General features: G+C 42.9%; 1 protein-coding gene across 4 annotated transcripts in view; it reads right to left on the bottom strand.

Moving 5' to 3' along the window:
• ST3GAL1 (ST3 beta-galactoside alpha-2,3-sialyltransferase 1) overlaps nucleotides 1-21710 on the bottom strand; it is a 132342-nt gene that overhangs the window by 17076 nt on the left and 93556 nt on the right. For all 4 annotated transcript variants that reach the window (XM_073330069.1, XM_073330072.1, XM_073330071.1 and 1 more), the window contains 3 exons: nucleotides 19639-20472; nucleotides 10531-10727; nucleotides 7688-7867 (listed from right to left, as the gene is read on the bottom strand). In XM_073330069.1, coding sequence (XP_073186170.1) covers nucleotides 7688-7867; nucleotides 10531-10727; nucleotides 19639-19941 — 680 coding nt within the window. In that variant the 5' untranslated portion in view covers nucleotides 19942-20472. The remainder of the gene's footprint in view (nucleotides 1-7687; nucleotides 7868-10530; nucleotides 10728-19638; nucleotides 20473-21710) is intronic.

The following is a 21710-nucleotide window of genomic DNA, read 5'->3' as shown; positions in this document are numbered from 1 at the left end:
AGACATCACCATATCTGAGGTAGAAGCGAAACTCAAACAGCTTAATGGGGCTAAATCGGGGGGCCCAGATAATCTTCATCCAAGAATATTAAAAGAATTGGCACAAGAAATTGCAAGCCCATTAGCAAGAATTTTTAATGAATCTGTAAATTCAGGGGTTGTACCATATGATTGGAGAATTGCTAACATAGTTCCTATTTTTAAGAAAGGGAAAAAAAGTGATCCAAGTAATTATAGGCCTGTTAGTTTGACATCTGTAGTATGCAAGGTCTTGGAAAAAATTTTGAAGGAGAAGGTAGTTAAGGACATTGAAGTCAATGGTAAATGGGACAAAATACAACATGGTTTTACAAAAGGTAGATCGTGCCAAACCAACCTGATTTCCTTCTTTGAGAGAGTAACAGATTTTTTAGATAAAGGAAACGCAGTGGATCTAATTTATTTAGATTTTAGTAAGGCGTTTGATACTGTGCCACATGGGGAATTATTAGTTAAATTGGATAAGATGGGCATCAATAGGAAAATTGAAAGGTGGATAGGGAATTGGTTAAAGGGGAGACTACAACGGGTCCTACTGAAAGGTGAACTGTCAAGTTGGAGGGAGGTTACCAGTGGAGTTCCTCAAGGATCAGTTTTGGGACCAATCTTATTTAATCTTTTTATTACTGACCTGGGCACAAAAAGTGGGAGTGTGCTAATAAAGTTTGCAGATGATACAAAGCTGGGAGGTATTGCTAATTTAGAGAAGGACAGGGATACCCTACAGGAGGATCTGGATGACCTTGTAAACTGGAGTAATAGGAATAGGATGAAATTTAATAGTGAGAAGTGTAAGGTCATGCATTTAGGGATTAATAACAAGAATTTTAGTTATAAGCTAGGGACGCATCAACTAGAAGTAACGGAGGAGGAAAAGGACCTTGGAGTATTGGTTGATCATAGGTTGACTATGAGCTGCCAATGTGATATGGCTGTGAAAAAAGCTAATGTCGTCTTGGGATGCATCAGGAGAGGTATTTCCAGTAGGGATAAGGAGGTTTTAGTACCGTTATATAAGGCACTGGTGAGACCTCACCTGGAATACTGTGTGCAGTTCTGGTCTCCCATGTTTAAGAAGGATGAATTCAAACTGGAACAGGTACAGAGAAGGGCTACTAGGATGATCCGAGGAATGGAAAACTTGTCTTATGAAAGGAGACTCAGGGAGCTTGGCTTGTTTAGCCTAACTAAAAGAAGGTTGAGGGGAGATATGATTGCTCTCTATAAATATATCAGAGGGATAAATACCAGAGAGGGAGAGGAATTATTTAAACTCAGTACCAATGTGGACACAAGAACAAATGGATATAAACTGGCCACTAGGAAATTTAGATTAGAAATTAGACGAAGGTTTCTAACCATCAGAGGAGTGAAGTTTTGGAATAGCCTTCCGAGGGAAGTAGTGGGGGCAAAAGATCTATCTTGCTTTAAGATTAAACTCGATAAGTTTATGGAGGAGATGGTATGATGGGATAACATGGTTTTGGTAATTAAATATTCATGGTAAATAGGCCCAATGGCCTGTGATGGGTTTTTAGATGGGGTAAGATCCAAGTTACCCGGGAAAGAATTTTCTGTAGTATCTGGCTGATGAATCTTGCCCATATGCTCAGGGTTTAGCTGATCGCCATATTTGGGGTCGGGAAGGAATTTTCCTCCAGGGCAGATTGGAAGGCCCTGGAGGTTTTTCGCCTTCCTCTGTAGCATGGGGCATGGGTCACTTGCTGGAGGATTCTCTGCTCCTTGAGGTCTTCAAACTACAATTTGAGGACTTCAATAGCACAGATATAGGTGTGAGGTCTTTTTTAGGAGTGGTGGGTGAGGTTCTGTGGCCTGCATTGTGCAGGAGGTCGGACTAGATGATCATAATGGTCCCTTCTGACCTAAATATCTATGAATCTATGAATCTATGAATCTATATGGCACAACGCAGGCCATAGAACCTCACCCACCCACTCCTGTAACACACCCCTGACCTATGTCTGAGCTATGGAAGTCCTCAAATCGTGGTTTTAAAGACTTCAAGGTGCAGAGAATCCTCCAGCAAGTGACCCCTGCCCCACGCTGCAGAGGAAGGCGAACCCCCCCACCGGACCTCTGCCAATCTGCCCTGGAGGAAAATTCCTTCCCGACCCCAAAGCAGCTAAACCCTGAGCATGTGGGCAAGACTCACCAGCCAGACTCCCAGGAAAGAATTCTCCATAGTAACTCAGATCCAACCCTACCTAGTGTCCCACCACAGGCCATTGGGCATATTTACCACTAATAGTCAAAGATCAATTAATTGCCAAAATTAGGCTATCCCATCATACCATCCCCTCCATAAACGTATCAAGCTTAGTCTTGAAGCCAGATATGTCTTTTGCCTCCCCTTGGAAGGCTCCCCTTGGAAGGCTGTTCCAGAACTTCACTCCTTTGATGGTTAGAAACCGTCGTCTAATTTCAAGTCTAAACTTCCCGATGGCCAGTTTGTATCCATTTATTCTTGTGTCCACACTGGTACTGATCTTGAATAATTCCTCTCCCTTCCTGGTATGTATCCTTCTGATATATTTATAGAGACCAATCATATCTCCCCTCAGTCTTCTTTTGGTTAGGCTAAACAAGTCAAGCTCTTTGAGTCTCCTTTCAAAACACAGGTTTTCCATTCCTCAGATCATCCTAGTAGCCCTTCTCTGTATCTGTTCCAGTTTGAATTCATCCTTCTTAAACATGAGAGACCAGAACTGCACCCAGTATTCCAGATGAGGTCTCACCAGTGCCTTGTATAATGGTACTAACACCTCCTTATCTCCACTGGAAATACCTCGTCTGATGCATCCCAAGACCGCATTAGCTTTTTTCACAGCCATATCACATTGGCGGCTCATAGTTACTCCAAGGTCCTTCTCCTCCTCTGTTACTTCCAAGTGATGCGTCCCCAGTTTATAATAAAAATTCTTGTTATTAATCCCTAAATCCATGACCTTGCACTTTTCACTATTAAATTTCATCCTATTACTATTACTCCAGTTTACAAGGTCATCCAGATCTTCCTGTATGATATCCCGGTCTCTCTCTGTATTGGCAGTACTTCCCAGCTTTGTATCATCTGCAAACTTTATTAGAACATTCCCACTTTTTGTGCCGAGGTCAGTAATAAAAAGATTAAATAAGATTGGTCCCCAAACCGATCCCTGAGGAACTCCACTAGTAACCTCCTTCCAGCTTGACAGTTCACCTTTAAGTATGACCCTTTGTAGTCTCCCCTTTAACCAGTTCCTTATCCACCTTTCAATTTTCATATTGATCCCCATCTTTTCCAATTTAGCTAATAATTCCCCATGTGCAACCATATCAAATGCCTTACTTAAATTGAGGTAAATTAGATCCACTGCATTTCCTTTGTCTAAAAAAATCTGTTATTTTCTCAAAGAAAGAGATCAGGTTGGTTCGGCACGATCTATCTTCTGTAAAACCATGTTGTATTTTGTCCCAGTTACCATTGACCTCAATTTCCTTAACTACTTTCTTCTTCAAAATTTTTTCCAAGACCTTACATACTACAGATGTCAAACTTACAGGCCTGTGGTTACCCGGATCACTTTTTTCCCCTTTCTTAAAAATAGGAACTATGTTAGCAATTCTCCAGTCATACGGTACAACCCCTGAGTTGAAAGATTCATTGAAAATTCTTGCTAATGGGCTTCCAATTTCATGTGCCAGTTCCTTGAATAGTCTTGGACGAAGATTATCTGGGCCCCCCGATTTAGTCCCATTAAGCTGTTCGAGTTTGGCTTCTACCTCAGATGTAGTAATATCTACCTCAATATCCTCATTCCTATTGGTCATCCTACCATTATCCCTAAGCTCCTCATTAGCCTAATTAAAGACTGAGGCAAAGTATTTTTTTAGATATTGGGCCATGCCTAAATTATCCTTAATCTCTACTCCATCCTCAGTGTTTAGCAGGCCCACTTCTTCTTTCTTTGTTTTCTTCTTATTTATATGGCTATAGAACCTTTTACTATTGGTTTTAATTCCCTTTGCAAAGTCAAACTCTACATGGCTTTTGGCTTTCTCACTTTATCCCTACATGTTCTGACTTCAATAAGGTAGCTTTCCTTGCTGATCCCTCCCATCTTCCACTCCTTGTAGGCTTTCTGCTTTTTCTTAACCACCTCTCTGAGATGCTTGCTCATGCAGCTAGGTCTACAACTCCTGCCTATGAGTTTTTTCCCCTTTCTTGGGATGCAGGCTTCTGATAGTTTCTGTAACCTTGACTGGAAGTAATTCCAGGCCTCCTCCACCTTTAGATCAACAAGTTCTTCAGTCCAATCCACTTCCCTAACTAATTTCCTTAATTTTTTAAGGTTAGCCCTTTTGAAATCAAAACCCATAGTCACAGATCTATTTTTGTTTATCCTTCCATTTAGTTTGAACTGAATTAGCTCATGATCGCTTGAACCAAGATTGTCCCCTACAACCATTTCTTCTATGAAATCCTCACTACTCACCAAAACCAAATCTAAAATGGCATCCCCTCTCATTGGTTCAGCAACTACTTGGTGAAGGAATCCATCAGCTATTGCATTCAGGAAAATCTGAGCCCTATTATTACTACTAGCACTTGTCCTCCAGTCTATATCTGGGAAGTTAAAATCTCTCATGATCACACAATTCCCATTAGTATTTACTTCATTAAAAACATTAAAGAGGTTTCTATCCATAACCAAATGAGATCCCGGCGGTCTATAGCTCACCCCAAGCACTATCCCAGGGGAGGCTCGAGTAGCTTTCTTCCCCAGTGTGATTTTTGCCCAGACGGACTCTGTCTGATCCATTCCATCGCTTCTTATTCCTTTACAGTCTACCTCCTCATTGATCTACAGTGCTACTCCACCACCTTTACCTTTATTTCTGTCTTTCCTAAAGAGCACAGACCCTTCAGTACCCGTACTCCAGTCACGACGACTATTCCACCACGTTTCCGTTCTCCCTATAATATCTGGTTTCACTTCCTGCACCAGTAGCTCTAGTTCCTCCATTTTGTTACCGAGGCTCCTCGCACTGGTGTACGAACACCTTAATTTTTGCTGTTTGGCCTCGCTCACATTCTTTACCCGATTAGGCACGGTCATTCTACAGCCAGTATCACCTATTAGAGGGTATCTACACTGCCCTTCCTCCTTATGGCCATTCTCCTACCCACGGCTGTATCCTTTCTTACTTTGTTTTCTTCCCTCTCGATGTTAAAATCCAGCGTGGAGATTACCTGGACATCTCCCAACCATCTCCCCCAGATTCCTAGTTGAAAGCTCTCTTAATCAGTTGTGCCAGCCTCCATCCTAGAAATCTATTTCCCTCCCTACTCAGGTAAAGTCCATCCCGAGAGAACTGTCCTCTGTCCATAAATGCCTCCCAGTGGCCATACATCCCAAAGCCCTCCTTATAGCACCACTGCCTGAGCCATCTGTTGATGGAAGGAGAGGAGAGGAGAGGACAGAACTGAGGAGTTGGGAATTGGGGGAAGAGAGAAAGATTGTGAAGAAGCTCTCCCTTTTATAATTACTCTGACATTCCCTCATTATTATTGCTGAACTTTTCAAACATACGGATACTTGGGATATAACCTGATCTCTGATACATGCATGCAAATCTATTCCAAACTCTACAAGCATTAAACCAATTAATCTTCCCCAGACTCCTGTGGAGGAAGTAGGCTACTTAAGAGATCACTGTCCTTGGCTACAGACAGGGAAAACTGAGGTAGACCAATTAAATGACTTGACCAAATGGCCTCATTAGGTACCAGGTAGCTTTGGTTCTTTTTCTGCCTCTGGTGTTGATGTGCTGTGTGACCTTGACGAAGTCCCCAAGCCTCTCTATGCCTCAGTTTCCTCATCTGTAAAATGGGGATAATAATGATTGCAGAAGTGCTTAGCAGGATGGATCACACCGTACATGAGCCTCGCAGATGGGATTAGGAGCCAGATGCCACTTGTCAGCTCCAAGCAGGAAGAATGGATAATGAAGGACCCACTGGAGGTCCCTCCAACCAGCCAGTTCTATCTTCAGCTATGACCAATAGAAGCCTCGTGTACCTGAAGGCTAAAAAATACAGGTTCCACTCATTTCCTTCCCAAACTCCACCTGAGAGAAGAGAGGTGAGCAGCCACAATGAGTCATTGTCCCAGGAACCAGGTCAAGAAGCCAACAATCAAAGTGGAAACTGACTAGGACACTGGTGATTTAGAGCAGCAGAAAACATTTTTTACCATTTCTCCAGTTTTGCTGTGCGCGGGACAAAGAGGAGTCTTTTCTGAACTCCCACACCAAACAATGTGCCCAAAAGTCAAACTGTTACAAGAAAACAAATGCAGAAGAGCCAAATTCTGCTCCTGCATGTGCTTGCAGAACTGGAATCTTCTGATACACAGGTAGAAGTGGAATTTAACTCAGTGCTGCGCTTCTGGTCTTGTCTCTCTTGTGCTGTGGTTACACTTTGTGATAACACACTATTGTGACCCTGAGAACCCCTCAGTGCCAAACGGCAAAGGTTTCAATGTTCTGTAACAGAAACTATCAGGTCTGACAAACTCACTACATCTAACACACTGCTTTCATAGTATTTATCCACAAAGGGCTGTGTAAGGTGGCTAATTGAAGCTTACATCACACTGGGTAATGTATTTAGGGGTGATATTTAAGGAGTTATGTACATGTGCTGAAGATATGTTCAGAGGCAGAGTTGGCAGACAAGTTCTCTGTTAGACGTAGGATGTTTATTCACCTGTCTCAGTTCATCTGAAAGTTAAGCACCATCAGCTAGACACAATGGGATCTACACTGGCATTCCAAATCAACACAAGGATATGATGTCAACACAGGAAGACATTGGAGGCTAAACCCACAGGTGGCTGTCTTGTCTCTGGGGTGCAAACACAACTTTGCAGTATACGAGAAAAGACAAAGGACCTCTGTGTTATCCATTTATTGAGAAAACCCTTTGAAGGGTAGGGGTATACATGAAAACCTGCATCCAGGTTATGACTGACAACCAGCAGCTCTGCCAAAGACTGAATCCTTGGGAGAGAATCTACTCTAGAAAAAGGAAAGATAACCGTTGGGAAGGGCAGACCTAGAACTGCGTTTTAAGTTTTGTTTTATATATGTAACCAGTTCTGCTTCCAAGATTCTTACTCATCATTCACTTGAATCTTTGTTGATAAATGTATTTTTGTTTTTATTATAAATACTTCTTAGGGCTGGAGCAGGAAGTGTGAATCCTCCATTGATTCAAACAAGCTGGTGAGTATACTGTTCCCTCGGGAACAGTGAACCTGGCAATTCCTGTGAGTGTCCAGTGTCAGGGGCCGGATACCACAGAGGGATGCTTCTGAGGTGTTCCAGGACTGGGGTGCACCAAGTGAGAACCTTCCAGGCAAAGTAAGGGCTGGCAGAGCCCTGAGAAGAGTTCTTGAGTGACAAAAGGCTTGGAATTGTCAGGGAGATGATATCCAGCTACCACCAGGACTCCCTCACATTGGAGGCTGGGGGTAACAAGGCGACTCACACTCCTGGGCACCCCAAGGAAGCATCACAATGATGACACAGCTGCTATGTCCCCCATTCAACTTGAGCACCTGTAGACCTCAGCTTTACTTACAAGTTTATTGTGCCCGTGGTGAGCGCGCTGACAATCCAGCGCAGGTCCAGTGTTTTGAAGGGGATCACAATCATGCTGACATTTTCTGCCAGGTCTCGGAAGCTCTCGGGGTAAACAAAGTGGTGAGTGGTTTTGCTTCCAACGTCCGATTCAAACCCGGCAGTTGGAGCACGATTCATTCTGCAACCGAGAAAGGAGAGAGAGAAAAAAAATCGAGAGGAAAATTGTTTCCCAAACTTACTTGCTGGGGTGTGTGGAGAATACAATTACTAGGCAGGGTCCTCATCTCCATTAAGGGTACATCTGCTCTGCAATCGGAAGGTGTGATTGCAGTCCATGAGAGCAGGTTTCACGGTCTGTTACAGCAGTGAAACCTGCTCTCAGGGACGCTGTTGTAACCGATGCACAAGGATCAGCTATTGATTGAGTGGCTCCCACGACACTCCCAAGAGGAGGGCAACTCTCATCTCAATTTTACAGATGAGGAAACTGAGGCTCAAATTGGTTAAGGGACATGTCAAAAGTTGCACTGTGAATAAATGTCAGAGCTTGGACTAAAACCCAAGTTCCCTAGCTCCCAGTCACATGTGCTAACCAATGGAGCATGCCACTGAGCTCTTCACACACACAAATGACAGCTCTGATACGGAGGATGTTGACCATGACATTCCATCTTTCACACTGATCCTTTACTGTTACCAAAAATAAGCCCCGAGCAAGATAAAGCTCAGCTGGCTTTAGGCTGTTTCACAAACTTCATAACCAACCTGGGCTCAGAGAAAGGGCGGTTTGAGCCTTGAGTGAATCAGATCTGTTGGAGGGTCTAGCAGTTTCAATGGCAGTCTGGGGCTTCATTTGAACCCAGAACATAGCCAGACTCCGGGGTCACAGCACAAACCCACTGGGATTGAAACCAAAGAAAAATCTAAAGGAACTGCCACTGTCAGCCTCAGCCAGCCATTCGTAGAGCCCCCATTGTGTGCAGTAAGAGCTGTTTGAATATCTAAGGATAGAACAGGGCCGAATCAATCATTCTGATTGGAAGGGAACTCTCAAGGTGAGCTGGGCTCTGCTCGTGCTTGGAGTTCTTCATCCTGAAAGTAGCACTTTCCCAGTGGTCTCAAGGCCAAGCTAGTTAATTACATTGTATGAATTCTGACACCATGGTCAAAATTATCTACAAATAATTTAAAAAGTCTCTAGATCTTTTCTTTTATCTTAGCTGGTACTGAACCAGCGCCCCCGAAGAGTGCGAGAACTCACTGTGCTGGTTGAGATTTAAACAAAGCTTCTGACCGCTGTGGCATTTGAATCCCCCATTGCATGTTCTGCAAAGATAAGGTTATTCAACCCAGATATCCAGGCTAAATTCCAATTGGGGAAGTTCCATTCTGCCTCATTAAAATGACCCCTGCAATTTCAGCTGGACACAATGTTCATAATTTGCTACTTTAGAGGACTAGTGATGCTGCCCACTGTAACACAACTGGTGTTGTCTAGTTGCTTCCTGTCCTACCTGGGGTTTTACTGTCAACTGTAGAACAGCTACTTCATTCCACTGCATGTGAAGTGAGTGAAGTGATTTCATAGAGAATTTTTTAATGCAAATCATAGAATATCAGGGTTGGAAGGGACCTCAGGAGGTCATCTAGTCCAACCCCCTGCTCAAAGCAGGACCAATCCCCAATTTTTGCCCCAGATCCCTAAATGGCCCCCTCAAGGATTGAACTCACAACCCTGGGTTTAGCAGGCCAATGCTCAAACCACTGAGCTATCCCTCCCCCCCTTTCTGGGTACAGAGTACACCAGAGTAAAAGCTAGCAGAATTTGGCCTTTTATATCAGTTTAAATTTGTAAAAGTCATGTTGGGAGCCCAACTATCTGCAGTAAAAGCAAATATCACATTTATTTAAAATCTCCAGTTTTTAGATGAAGAATCGGACACACAATTATGAGGCGCCTGGCATCATTTAAAGCAGGCATAATGCCATGTTAGGACAGTTAACTCGTGGAGCCAAATTCCACCCTGGTCAAAGTAGCCCAGTTATGCTAGTGGAGTGATGCTAAGGATGCATTTGACCAGCTGGGGGGCCTGATCCTGCAAGGAGCAGAGTACTTTCAACTCCATTGATTTCATTGGGAATTGAGGGTGTTCAGCATCAATGCAGGATTTGCTCCTCTGTTTGGTTCAGAGAGGGACACTAATTCCTAGTTCTGATCTTGAGGGGGAAGTAATGTGCTAGTTGCTAAGGGTCCAGTCCCACTCACATGAAAGTCAGCTCAAGAGAAGAATGAGGGGGGATTTGATAGCTGCTTTCAACTACCTGAAAGGGGGTTCCAAAGAGGATGGATCTAGACTGTTCTCAGTGGTAGCAGTTGACAGAACGAGGAGTAATGGTCTCAAGTTGCAGTGGGGGAGGTTTAGGTTGGATATTAGGAAAAAACTTTTTCACTAGGAGGGTGGTGAAACACTGGAATGCATTACCTAGGGAGGTGGTGGAATCTCCTTCCTTAGAGGTTTTTAAGGTTAGGTTTGACAAAGCCCTGGCTGGGATGATTTAGTTGGGGATTGGTCCTGCTTTGAGCAGAGGGTTGGACTAGATGACCTTCTGAGATCCCTTCCAACCCTGATACTCTATTATTCTATAAGTATTACCAATTACTTCACTGGGATTTAACTCAGGACCCAAGCACTGGATTCTGCTCTGACATGAATCACCCTGCAGCCCTGTGGACTCACAGGATGCACAGCAATGCAGAATTTGGCCCTACAAATGCTGGCAAATGTTAAATAACTGAGTCAATCAGGAGGTTCAGGATCCCTGAGTCTCTTCTGTACTCACCTGAGCACGAAGTCGTGGGCATCGATATCTTGGCCGTATTGAGATTGCCTAAGGTTCCCGGAGTTCCCCACGACGGCACACCTTCTGCACCGGGAGACGTCTCTCTCCAGCAGCTGCTCCCCATCTCCAGGAATGATCTCAAACAATTCCTTGATAGTGTCATTGATATTTTTAGGATTGCCCTCTCCTTGCAATTTCTGTTGGGAAGAACAGGGTCACTCGGGTCACGAACACAGAAGGCTTTTATCAAAGCGGGGTGTTGCTCACTTCTTCCTGATGCTCGGCTGTGCTCATTGATAGCACCGATGGCATTCCCTGCAAGACGTTCTGCAACAGTTCTCAGTTTGGGTGGGGGAGAGGGGGAATCAAGTGATGATACCTCCCATCCCACACAAGTTTTAACCTGATTTCCCCCTCTTTTCACTTGCCTCCCCACCCCTTTCCTCTCCATCTGCCAACAGTGTGACATGTGACAATGGAACATCCCCTTCAGTTCATGCCTCCAGCACTGAATTCAGTTGGACACACATGCCTCTGGTTTCCCAGAGCCTAATCCTACCTCTGCGATAGCCCCTTGACAGCCCTCTCATGCTGTGTCGAGGGCAGAACAGCACTTTTCCAGGGCACTATCTCCAGCTATGCTGGGCTGTGGAGGAGCCAGCTGGTAGCTGTGGGAGGGGGAAGCCACCATCAGTGAGAGCAGACCCCAGAGCAACCCAGACTCCTGGAGCTGCAGAGCTACCTTCCCTCTGCATCTGGGCAGCACCTGCTGAAAACAGGAGTCCTCTCCCTGCCCATCTGCCCTGCACACAGCCCTGGGGATATGGCCTAAGTTCACAGTTCAGATTCTGACACGTTACCGTCCGCTTCCCTCAGAGCTGTTAGAGTGCTACTATCCTATACGCAGATGTACCTTTGCTGCTTTAATATGCGTGACAAAATTTTACTCCCCTGTCCATACAGCATTCTGAAATGAAAATCTAGACAGGGTTTTTGCATCTCCACTGAGACTGTTTACTTCAGAGGAGCAGAGAAAGAGGGGATCTGATAAAGCTACACAAAGTAATGAAGGTGGCAAATTCATAACTGATAAGAGGAAATACCTTTTTGCACAACACAGAACTGGTCTGAGGAACTTACAGCCACAAGATATCATTGAGGCTAAGAGCTTAGCAGGAGTACTCAAAAGAGATTAGACTTTTATATGGACAATTAGAATTTCCACACTTACAGCAAAGATTAAAATAAGTGTTTTGGAAAGGAGCTAAATGTTCATGCATCAGGCACTCAGACAAGCTCTAAATAAAGAGGGGTCAGGAAGCAACTTTCTCTGCGGGCAGGTTATTCCATTATTTGGTGTTCTTATACCTTCCTCTGCAGCAGCTGGTACTGACCACTGTTAGAGATACAATACTGGTTAAGTTGGACCACTGGTCTGAGCCAGTCTGGCACGTTCTGTGTTTTCACCTGGACATATTTTCTCTCTGGCTACACTAATATTCCCTGCAGTATTTCAGTGTAAAAAATGTAAACCGCACAACTCACTCTCTTGCTTTTCTTCCTTTCTCAGGAGTGGCACTGTGTAAAAGCCCATGCAAACCACTAATGGCTGTACATCTGGATAAGCATGGCAAAAATAATCCAAGAGTAAGGATGAAAGGAGCCAAATCAGTCAACATTAGTACAGTGTCTGCTCAGTCCAGGGTGTGCAGTCAAGCAATTGGAGCACAGGCTGATAGTCAAGAACTTGGACTGAAACCCTGGGTTCACTTAAGTCAATGGACTTTAAAGCTCCCACTGACTTCAGTAGAATCAGGATTTCATCCCTGGATTCCATTCTTTGTGGTGCCACTAATTTGCCATGCATCTTGGGCAAATCACTATCATGTCTGTATGCCTCAGGCTCCCAACGGGAAGCACAATTCTTTAAGTGCTAAGTATTTTATTATTATTATAAAATGTCACATGTGATGAGGCAAATATGTGCTCATATAGATCTAAACTCTGTAAGTCGTTTATGAACAGCCAACCAATCCAAAATATATTTCCAAAGCAAGTTTTTTCAAGCATAGCAACAGCCTTTAAGGACAGAGGGACTGATCCAGAGCCCAGTCTAATCACTGAGAGTATCCATTGGTTCTGTGGGCTTTGATTTGGATCAGGCCATATAGCCACAACCCGTCTGACCGTCTCAGATGCAGCTTGTTTTGAGTTACCTGAACACATAGAGTAATGTCTTATGTGTGTACAATCAAATACATTCTTAGGCCTCACAAAACCAATTTTTTAAATACACAAATCTTTCCAGAAAAAGTCATCCTTGAGCTGATTACATACCTGAGAAAATTCAGGCCAAGAGGTAATTTTTAGAAAGTACTAAGGCTTTCAATAAAATTGCCTTCTCAGCCATAACTATACATCAGTAGATCAAAGCAGAATTACCTTTTTATGGGCTTGAAGAGTCAAAAGCCAAACTGCACATTGCTATGGATAGGGTTATCTGTTTATATAGTTCTGGGGTCAAACTCTGATTTCTGTTACACCAATGTAAATCTGAAGGAACACCATTGAAACTGATTTAATTAAAGAGTGGTATCAGGAAAACCAGGACTTTAATTTTCAATTTCCCCTTAGCTTTATATTATAATAAAAACTATAATAGAGGTCATTACTATTTACATTACAAAATCACCCAGAGTTCCTAAAGAGGACCAGGACTGCATTCAACTGTGCGCTATTCACATATAAAAGAGAAGGCAGTCCTTGCCCCAGCGTGCACCGTAAATGTCCAGTTTGCACTTGCTTATAATTTTCTCAGCGATTCTCTTTTTGGACTAAATTTTGTTCCTTAATCTCAGCTCAAAGCTGATTGTTTTGGAATGTCAGCACAAACAACATTCAGCTGTTTGAGCTAAGAGAAAAGGTGCAGAGTTGAACTCAAAAGTGGGTGAATGTTAAAATTTTATGTGCAGCCATTTCTTACTGAAGAATATTTGCTTGGTTTGTTTAAAAATCTATTTTAATGAGCTAAATTATAAGCCATTAAAATTCATTTTCATCCATGCACAATTTTAGGACTGAGATTTTTGAGTTCTCATGCCATAGTCCCACAGCTGGGCTTTTCCTGTATCTCCAAAAGAGCGTATTGTGAGAGGTATGGATCAACAGCTTTGAAGAAGAAGTGGGATTCAATTAATGTTGTGTTCTAAACCTGACTGATCCCCTGTAGCCCTAGGCAAAATGCTAAGGGACAGTAAACCTGAAATCTAGCCAAGCTAAAAGTAGTTTCTGATTCTGCAGTTGGCTCTGAATCAATTTTTGCAGTTTTACAGTTACATTTTCTTAAAGTGTTTTTAATGTTTTTCCTCTCTCCGGTTGCTGTGTAACCCACACATGTGAAAAGGGAAACCAACAATATATGGGCTTCATGAAACTGACTATATATGGAACTGTCAAAACAAAAGGCCCTCAAAAATGCCCTGACTAGTTGTTTCTCTTAATCTCTTTCAGATAATAATAATTACACATTTTCATGCAGAAAAGTCATTATTAAAATTGATGGTTTCCCTTTAAACTCTCTCCATCTCAACTGGCAAAATACAGATAATCCTGAATTTGCCTCATATGGCTGCTGCCAGGATTAATGTTTGTATAATGTTTTATACATGAAAAATGCTATATAAGTGTTTATGTTAATTCTATAGAATTAACATAGTGATGTAATTAACAGCTGTGCAAAACATTCTCACAAAGCTTTAAATACTGCACCTGCATTTTCAATTTACTCTTTTCTCCCTCTTTGTTTTTACAAACAGTTAAGTAATTTTAAAAAAGAAATTAATGCAAAACCCTATGTTGATGCAACAAACTCCACACTTAAAATCAAATCATGAAATGCAGAAGTTAATATTTTCCTCCTTCATTTGTATTTCTTAAATATTGACAGTGAGTCTAATCCAGAATCCATTGAATTCCCTGGGATGCAGCATATTCTAAAGGATAGAGCACTAGAAAGGCAACCATTCCTGCCTCTGCCACTGAACTGCTGTGTACCCTTGGGCAAGACACTTCACCTCTCCGTTTCTCTGCTTCCACTCCCAGGTTTAGTCTGTCTTGTCTTTTCAGACTGTAAACTCTTTAGGGCAGGGACTCTCTCTCACTCTGTGTTTGTAATGCCTAGTACAAGGAGGCTACTGGCCTGCAAGGCACTATCTTAATACAAATAACAAGTCTTTCTCTATTGGTCTCAATGAGGTTTGGATTATGTCCGGTGGGTTTTGTTCTCAAGACTGAAAGGAGGACACTGTACCTGTTTGCCCCTCCATGGAGTTGATAGCTTGTCTCTCTCACCAGCAGAAGCTGATCCCATAAAAATATTACCTCACCCATCTTGGCCCTGCTTAAAGGAGGCAGATTGCCAGAAGGTTTCTAAAGATACATATTTATGCAGTATTTCCAGTCAAAGCATTCAGAAACCATGAGTCAGGTCCCCAAACAACCATTAGATGGCCTTAAAAATATCGAGATTAAAAAAAGCCAGTACACTGGGGAAAAGGTCTTTTTATTTTGCTTTCTGTTTTTCAAGCCTGTAAGTTTTCACATTTGCAAACTTTTCTCTACAACCATGCGGGTTAGAAACTTAGTTTTTATTTTAGATGTAAGAGGAGTGTTTCGGTCAATCACATGACCCTGGGAACTGTGGCATTAAGAAAAACACCAACTACCCCAAGACTCCTGATAAAATCATGCTCTCATAGTAGTTGGATGAGTGATGTGTTTTAGTTAAGATAGCTGGGGGAGTTGGAGTGTGATTTTTACTTATAGCAGTTTTAATTTACTGACTTCAGAGGAGTTACTCTGCACTTACAACAGAATAAGTGAGATCAGAGTCTGACCTCTTAAGTGACATTTAAACACAAAGAAAAAGAAGACAAGCAAGCAAACAAACACCCACTAAGAAAACTTTAAATAAATACTAACTCTAACACTAGGTTAATATAAGCTCAGTGACTGAGTTTCTAGGTAGGTTTTAGGGTGCCAGATTATTATATTTCAGTCTAAACCCATTGACCTTACATTATTGCTTTCTTGTATTTCAACTGACCAAATACTGCAAAAGTAGCCACAGTATGTGTCACAGAGAAAATAACATTCTAAGTGAGTCAGCTAAGGAAGGAGGAAAACAAAAATGAGATAAACAGAGAACATTGCCTCACACAATATATTGTAAAAAGAAAAGGAGGACTTGTGGCACCTTAGAGACTAACCAATTTGTTTGAGCATAAGCTTTCGTGAGCTACAGCTCACTTCATCGGATGTATATAATATATTGTGCCACGTTTTAACCACAAGGAGGCTAACACTTCAGCTCAAAAAAGAAAAACAACTAAAACACAAACGATAGCTCAGAAGATCAATGTCAGAGGGTTGGGCCAAATTTTGCTCTGAGTTACAATGAGTCCAGGGCTGGATCTGAGAGCAGAATCTGGGCCACACCTTATATAAAAGGATTATTTTGGTCATCTTGCTGAGGTCTAAGCAAGGAAAATGGGGTATGGGATATTCAAGTTCACCACACTTTTTAAAACAAAGACCCAATGGGGTAATTCTTGACATGCCGTCTGCATGGGGAAAAGGGTGATAAGCCTATATCCGGTTTCAGAGTAGCAGCCGTGTTTGTCTGTATTCGCAAAAAGAAAAGGAGTACTTGTGGCACCTTAGAGACTAACAAATTTATTTGAGCATAAGCTTTTGTGAGCTACAGCATCTGATGAAGTGAGCTGTAGCTTACGAAAGCTTATGCTCAAATAAATTTGTTAGTCTCTAAGATGCCACAAGTCCTCCTTTTCCTATATCCTGTGTAACTCAAGCAATCATTTACAACATGCAACTCTTACTCTTTTAGGGTCCAATCCTGACAACAGGTCTTTTGCTATTGACTTCAGTAAGGGCAGGACCGGGTCTATACCTAAGAGTAAAGAATATTTCTAGATACTGGGCCAAATCCTGCTGTTGATTTTTCATGGGTGTATTGGAGAGATTCACCTTTTACAGTGATGTAGTTGAGAGCATCACCTGGGCAAGGGTATGAAAGTGATGCGCAGAGACAAGAACAGGAAAAGACGTCTCCCTTTTGCACCTGTCTCTAGGCCTCAGGTGAAACTGAGGCATTCAGATATTGGCTCACATGTTCTGAGAACAGTCGTCATTTTCATGCTACTGGACAGTCTGATCCTACAACATTTATTTCCATGAATAATCCTTACAGGCCTAATACATGATTATGCATGGGAGTAAGGGTGGCAGGATCAGGCCTTTAGACTGTAAGCTCTTTGGGGGCCAAGGCTGTCTTTGTGTCTTGCCCAGTATCAAGCCCTCATCTGTGTTTAAGAGGAACATGGTATAGTTCCACAGATAAACAATAGCTCCACTGCGGTCAAAATAAGTCAGCCCCTCTGCTGTCACTGTTCCCCTGAAAGCAAGTTTAAGCCACTGCTAGCAAGCCACAGTCCCCTCAGCAGCTATTGTTTCAATCACAATTACAGGAAAAAGTCAGGCCTTTCCTGCCTGTAGCCTCCCAGGCCTTTCCTGCCTGTAGCCTCATTCCCTATGCTGCAGGTTTCTCTACTGGAGATTACTTGCTCCCCAGCAGCCTCTCTACTCCACTCCAGAATCCCTGGGAATCCCTCCTGGGCAGCTTCCTGTTACTCCTTCTAGGAGAGTGAGCTGATCCCTGCTCAGGTCCGCCTCCCTTTGAAGCCCCTGGAGGAGAGGAAGGTGATCAGGAACATTCAACATGGATTCACCAAGGGAAAGTCATACCTGACCAACCTGATTGCCTTCTGTGATAACTGGCTCTGTGGATATGGGGAAAGCAGTGGATGGGATATATCTTGACTTTAGAAAAGCTTTTGATATGGTCTCCCACAGTATTCTTGCCATCAAGTTAAAGTATGGATTGGATGAATGGACTATAAGGTGGATAGAAAGCTGGCTACCAACTGGCTAACGGCAGTTCTGCAGAAAAGGACCTGGAGATTACAGTGGATGACAAGCTGGATATGAGTCAACAGTGTGCCCTTGTTGCCAAGAAGACTAACGACATATTGGGCTGCATTAGTAGGAGCATTGCCAGCAGATTGAGGGAAGTGATTATTCCCCTCTACTCAGCACTGGTGAGGCCACATCTGGTGTATTGTGTCCAGTTTTGGACCCCCCACCACAGAAAGGATGTGGACAAATTGGAGAGAGTCCAGCAGAGGGCAACAAAAATGATTAGGGGGCTGGGGCACATGACTTACAAGGAGAGGCTGAGGGAATTGGGGTTATTTAGTCTGTAGAAGAGAAGAGTGAGGGGAGATTTTATAGCAGCCTTCAACTACCTGGAGGGGGGGTTCCAAAGGGGATGGAGGTAGGCTGTTCTCAGTGGTGGCAGATGACAGAACAAGGAGCAATGGTCTCAAGTTGCAGTGGGGGAGGTCTAGGTTGGATATTCAGAAAAAACTATTTAACTAGGAGGGTGGGGAAGCACTGGAATGGGTTACCTAAGGAGGTGGTGGAATCTCTGTCCTTAGAGTTTTTAAGGCCCGGCTTGACAAAGCCCTGGCTGGGTTGATTTAGTTGGGATTGGTCCTGCTTTGAGCAGGGGGTTGGACTAGATGATCTCCTGAGGTCTCTTCCAACCCTAATCTTCTATGATTCTATTCCTTAGTAAGTAGGGTGGGCTGAACCCAGAGCAAGCGCCCTGGTATAGTGACACATAAAGCCTCAGGAAGGCAGAAAGCAGCGTAACTCCCATTGATTTCAATAAGAGTTACACACCTAAACACATCTGAGGAGCTAGCTGAAAGATATTTCAGGGCTGGAGGCTACGAATGAGGCACAGTGGAAGGGACTGGCTTCATTTCAGAATAGGGATTTCTACTCCATAGCCAATTAATTCTCACAGTCAACGGGAATTTCCTATTGGCTATCAAGCTGGCTAACTGCAGTAGCTAATTAGCTCACTCTCAAACTGTTTGAAACCTCCCTCCCAAATCTGAATCCTCCCTGTCTGAAATAAAGTATTGGTGGGAGGGGCCTCCCCACTGCACACAGGATGGACAACATAAGATTTAGGACAGGAAGGGTAGACGATTTCTATGTTCAAGTGAAATTGCGGGGAAAATGGATATTCTGTATGCAGACAGAATGTAATTAGCACCCACGCTGGAATTTTGCCAGCACACTGGAACCGATATACATACTTTTGCAGTTTAACAACATAGACCACATTCGCCCAAACAGCATCACATACTCGGGCCCTGAGTCAGCAAAGCTCTAAAGCACATGCTTAAATAACGCTAGTGTGTGCTGAATAGGTATGAGATTACTCACAGACTTAAAGCACATGCTTAATTTCTTTGCTGAATCGGGGCCTAAGTGTTCCAAATGAAAGTACAAAAAACTGCATTATGGTCAAATAGGACCCAATCCAATTTCCACTGACATAAATTGGAATCCATTCACTGATTTCAATGGGATCTGGATCAGGCTATCGTGCCACAGAGGAATAATCATAGGGGATGCTTCTTCCTAAATGGCACCTGTCATGAAGTGGATAGTTTAGATCCTGTAATTATACGATCAAAGAAAGCAGTGCTAGTTCTTATTCAGACAGAATTTCTTATTTTTTTAAAAAAAATACTGCTATTTTCTCAAACTCAGTAGCTCATGACAATGAGTTCCACAGGTTAATTCCATTGTATAAGAAGTTTCTCTTTTGAATTAGCCGTTTCTGGTGGGAGAAGAAGAGGAATAATTTTGTGGTTAAAACACAGGACTGGTGTTTGAGAGCTCTGGGTTCAATGCTGAGCTCTTCCACAGACGGTTATCACCCTGGATAACTCACTATGTGCTTCAATTCTTTATCTGGAAAATGAGAACAATATTACTAACTTCCTCCCACCCTTTGACTGTCTTGTCTATTTAGACTGTAAACTCTTTGCGGGAGGGACTGTCTCTCACGAGTAGACAGTGCCTAGGCCCAGTTGAGGTCTCTAATTATTACAGAAATACAAACAATAATTACACTACAAATTTTACACACACATACGCACCCCTACTTACCAGCCACCACTTGTAGCTCTCCTCTGGAATGAAGGTGTTCCGAGTGGTCAGGAAAGGTTGAACAGTCTGATTAAACCTCTCGTCGAACCAGAAGGAAAGTCCCAGCTCGGGAACACATGAACTACAGCTGCATGGTCTCTGGGAGTATTTCATTAGTTTTTTTAACTGCGTGACAATCTGCTTGGGATCCCAGGTGACCATCACCAAACTGTTAGTGTAATTCAGCAAGAACGACGTTATCGTGATGACAAACAATAAGGCAAGTGTAAACATTTTCAGATTTTTCTTCTTGACGGCGACCATCTTTCCTTTGGGGTTCCTTAGCCTGGCTGTCAGCCTGTGACTCAGTGACCGTGGTAAGGCAAAGAGAAAGGTTGTCACAGGTTCACAGGCTTTTTCTATGATCAGATGTTTAGGCCAAACAAAGAAATTCAGTTATCTTCACTGGCAAGGGGAGAGGCTTCGTTTTACCCTGGAGTGATTTAAAGCAGCAAAATTGGATTGTCCTTTTCTTTCCCTTTTAAAAATGATCCCAGATCTCTCTCTTCAACTTGCCTGGAAGCTGCTAATTTCTCCCACTGAGCATTTAATCAAAACTGATAATGATGATTTCCTTTCCCCATTCAGGAAGATTGAGAGGTAATTAATATCAATGTCTGAGATTCGGTTTCCTGTATGGGAGTAAAACTTGAACTACAGGAGCTAGATAAAAGAAGGCTGCTTTTTCCTTAAAATTATTTCATTAATGCGGCCATTAAGATCATCCTGTGGCTTTGGTCCCAGGTGATACAGGCACCTTGATGCTCATTTCAATCACAGAGAGTCACTTGCCATCTGCAGACACACAAAAGGAAAAAAAAACAAAAACACACAGTCAGAGATGTTCGAGTTCCCATCAACTCAGTTTCTGTTTTGCTTTCCCCACCCCCGGCTTCCCTGGCTTCAGATCATCTCAAGAACCACAGTAATAAAGTTGGCTGCACCTTCTGTTGTAGGACTTGCACTCTGAGAAGTTTCACAGCAGTCTCTCCAGAGGGAGGACTCAGGGGCCTATAGAAATCGAATCACTGTCTGTTGATTTAATGATTATGGAGCTAAGGCCCTTTTAAATTACCCTTTGCAGACACCACACGAAATCAGCTCATCACCTTAGACTGATCTTGATACCCGCCAGTTACACAGAGTATTTATAACTAAGAATAACTGATCAAGAAAGCAGAGGGCAAAAGGGAGAGGGAGCGAGAGGGACACACACATACAACCGCACCCACAAGTTAGTGGACCATATGATTTACAAAGCCCCAAGAAACAACAGGTCCTAAGCAATCAGAAAGGGGAAGGGAAATCAGGCCAGAAGCGCGCTCTGTTCTAGAAAGGGTTTTGAAAGGGTTAAGGAGCTTTGGAGGGGTATTTTTTCCTACCTCTACTATCAGTGTCAGAGAAGAGGATAGGGCCAGCCCCGACCTAAAATATTTTCATGGGATATTGGGTGTCCACCAGGGGAAGACCCCACACTTTTGCTTGCTTTGCTCTTTGCCTCAGGCAGAAATCAACGGGCGTTAGGTGCCGGCGTTTGAGGAGCTGGGCTACAAAGACGAAGGCCTGGTTTACATTTAAAGCTTAGACTGGCACATCTGCGGTAGTCAGCGTGTGGTGGGAATTTTGAATTGTTTGAGGGGGAGAAAAGTGACATTGTTTAAATAATGCATCCTGTACATTTTTTGGGGGGGAAAAAATCAAAACCAACCTCACTGTAATTTTTAACGTAATGAAGAGTTTCCAATAAAAATTGGTAGGAACGTTTTTTTTTTTTAAAGAAAAAACAAAAAGTGACACCCCCCCCTTCTGAACCCTTCAAAAGGAAAGCAATACTTCAAAAGTTCATTGTTTTCGTTGAGCTAGTTTTTCATTTCACAAACAGCTCTATTATTACACTGCTCCTCACTTAATGACAGGTTTCAGAGTAGCAGCCGTGTTAGTCTGTATTCGCAAAAAGAAAAGCAGTACTTGTGGCACCTTAGAGACTAACCAATTTATCTAATTTATTAGTACCACAAGTACTCCTTTTCTTT

The sequence above is a fragment of the Lepidochelys kempii genome, chromosome 2 (assembly GCF_965140265.1).
Source record: "Lepidochelys kempii isolate rLepKem1 chromosome 2, rLepKem1.hap2, whole genome shotgun sequence".
NCBI classification, from domain to species: domain Eukaryota; kingdom Metazoa; phylum Chordata; order Testudines; family Cheloniidae; genus Lepidochelys; species Lepidochelys kempii.
Note: the sequence above shows the minus strand (reverse complement) of the source record. Positions and strands in the feature narration are given on the sequence as shown.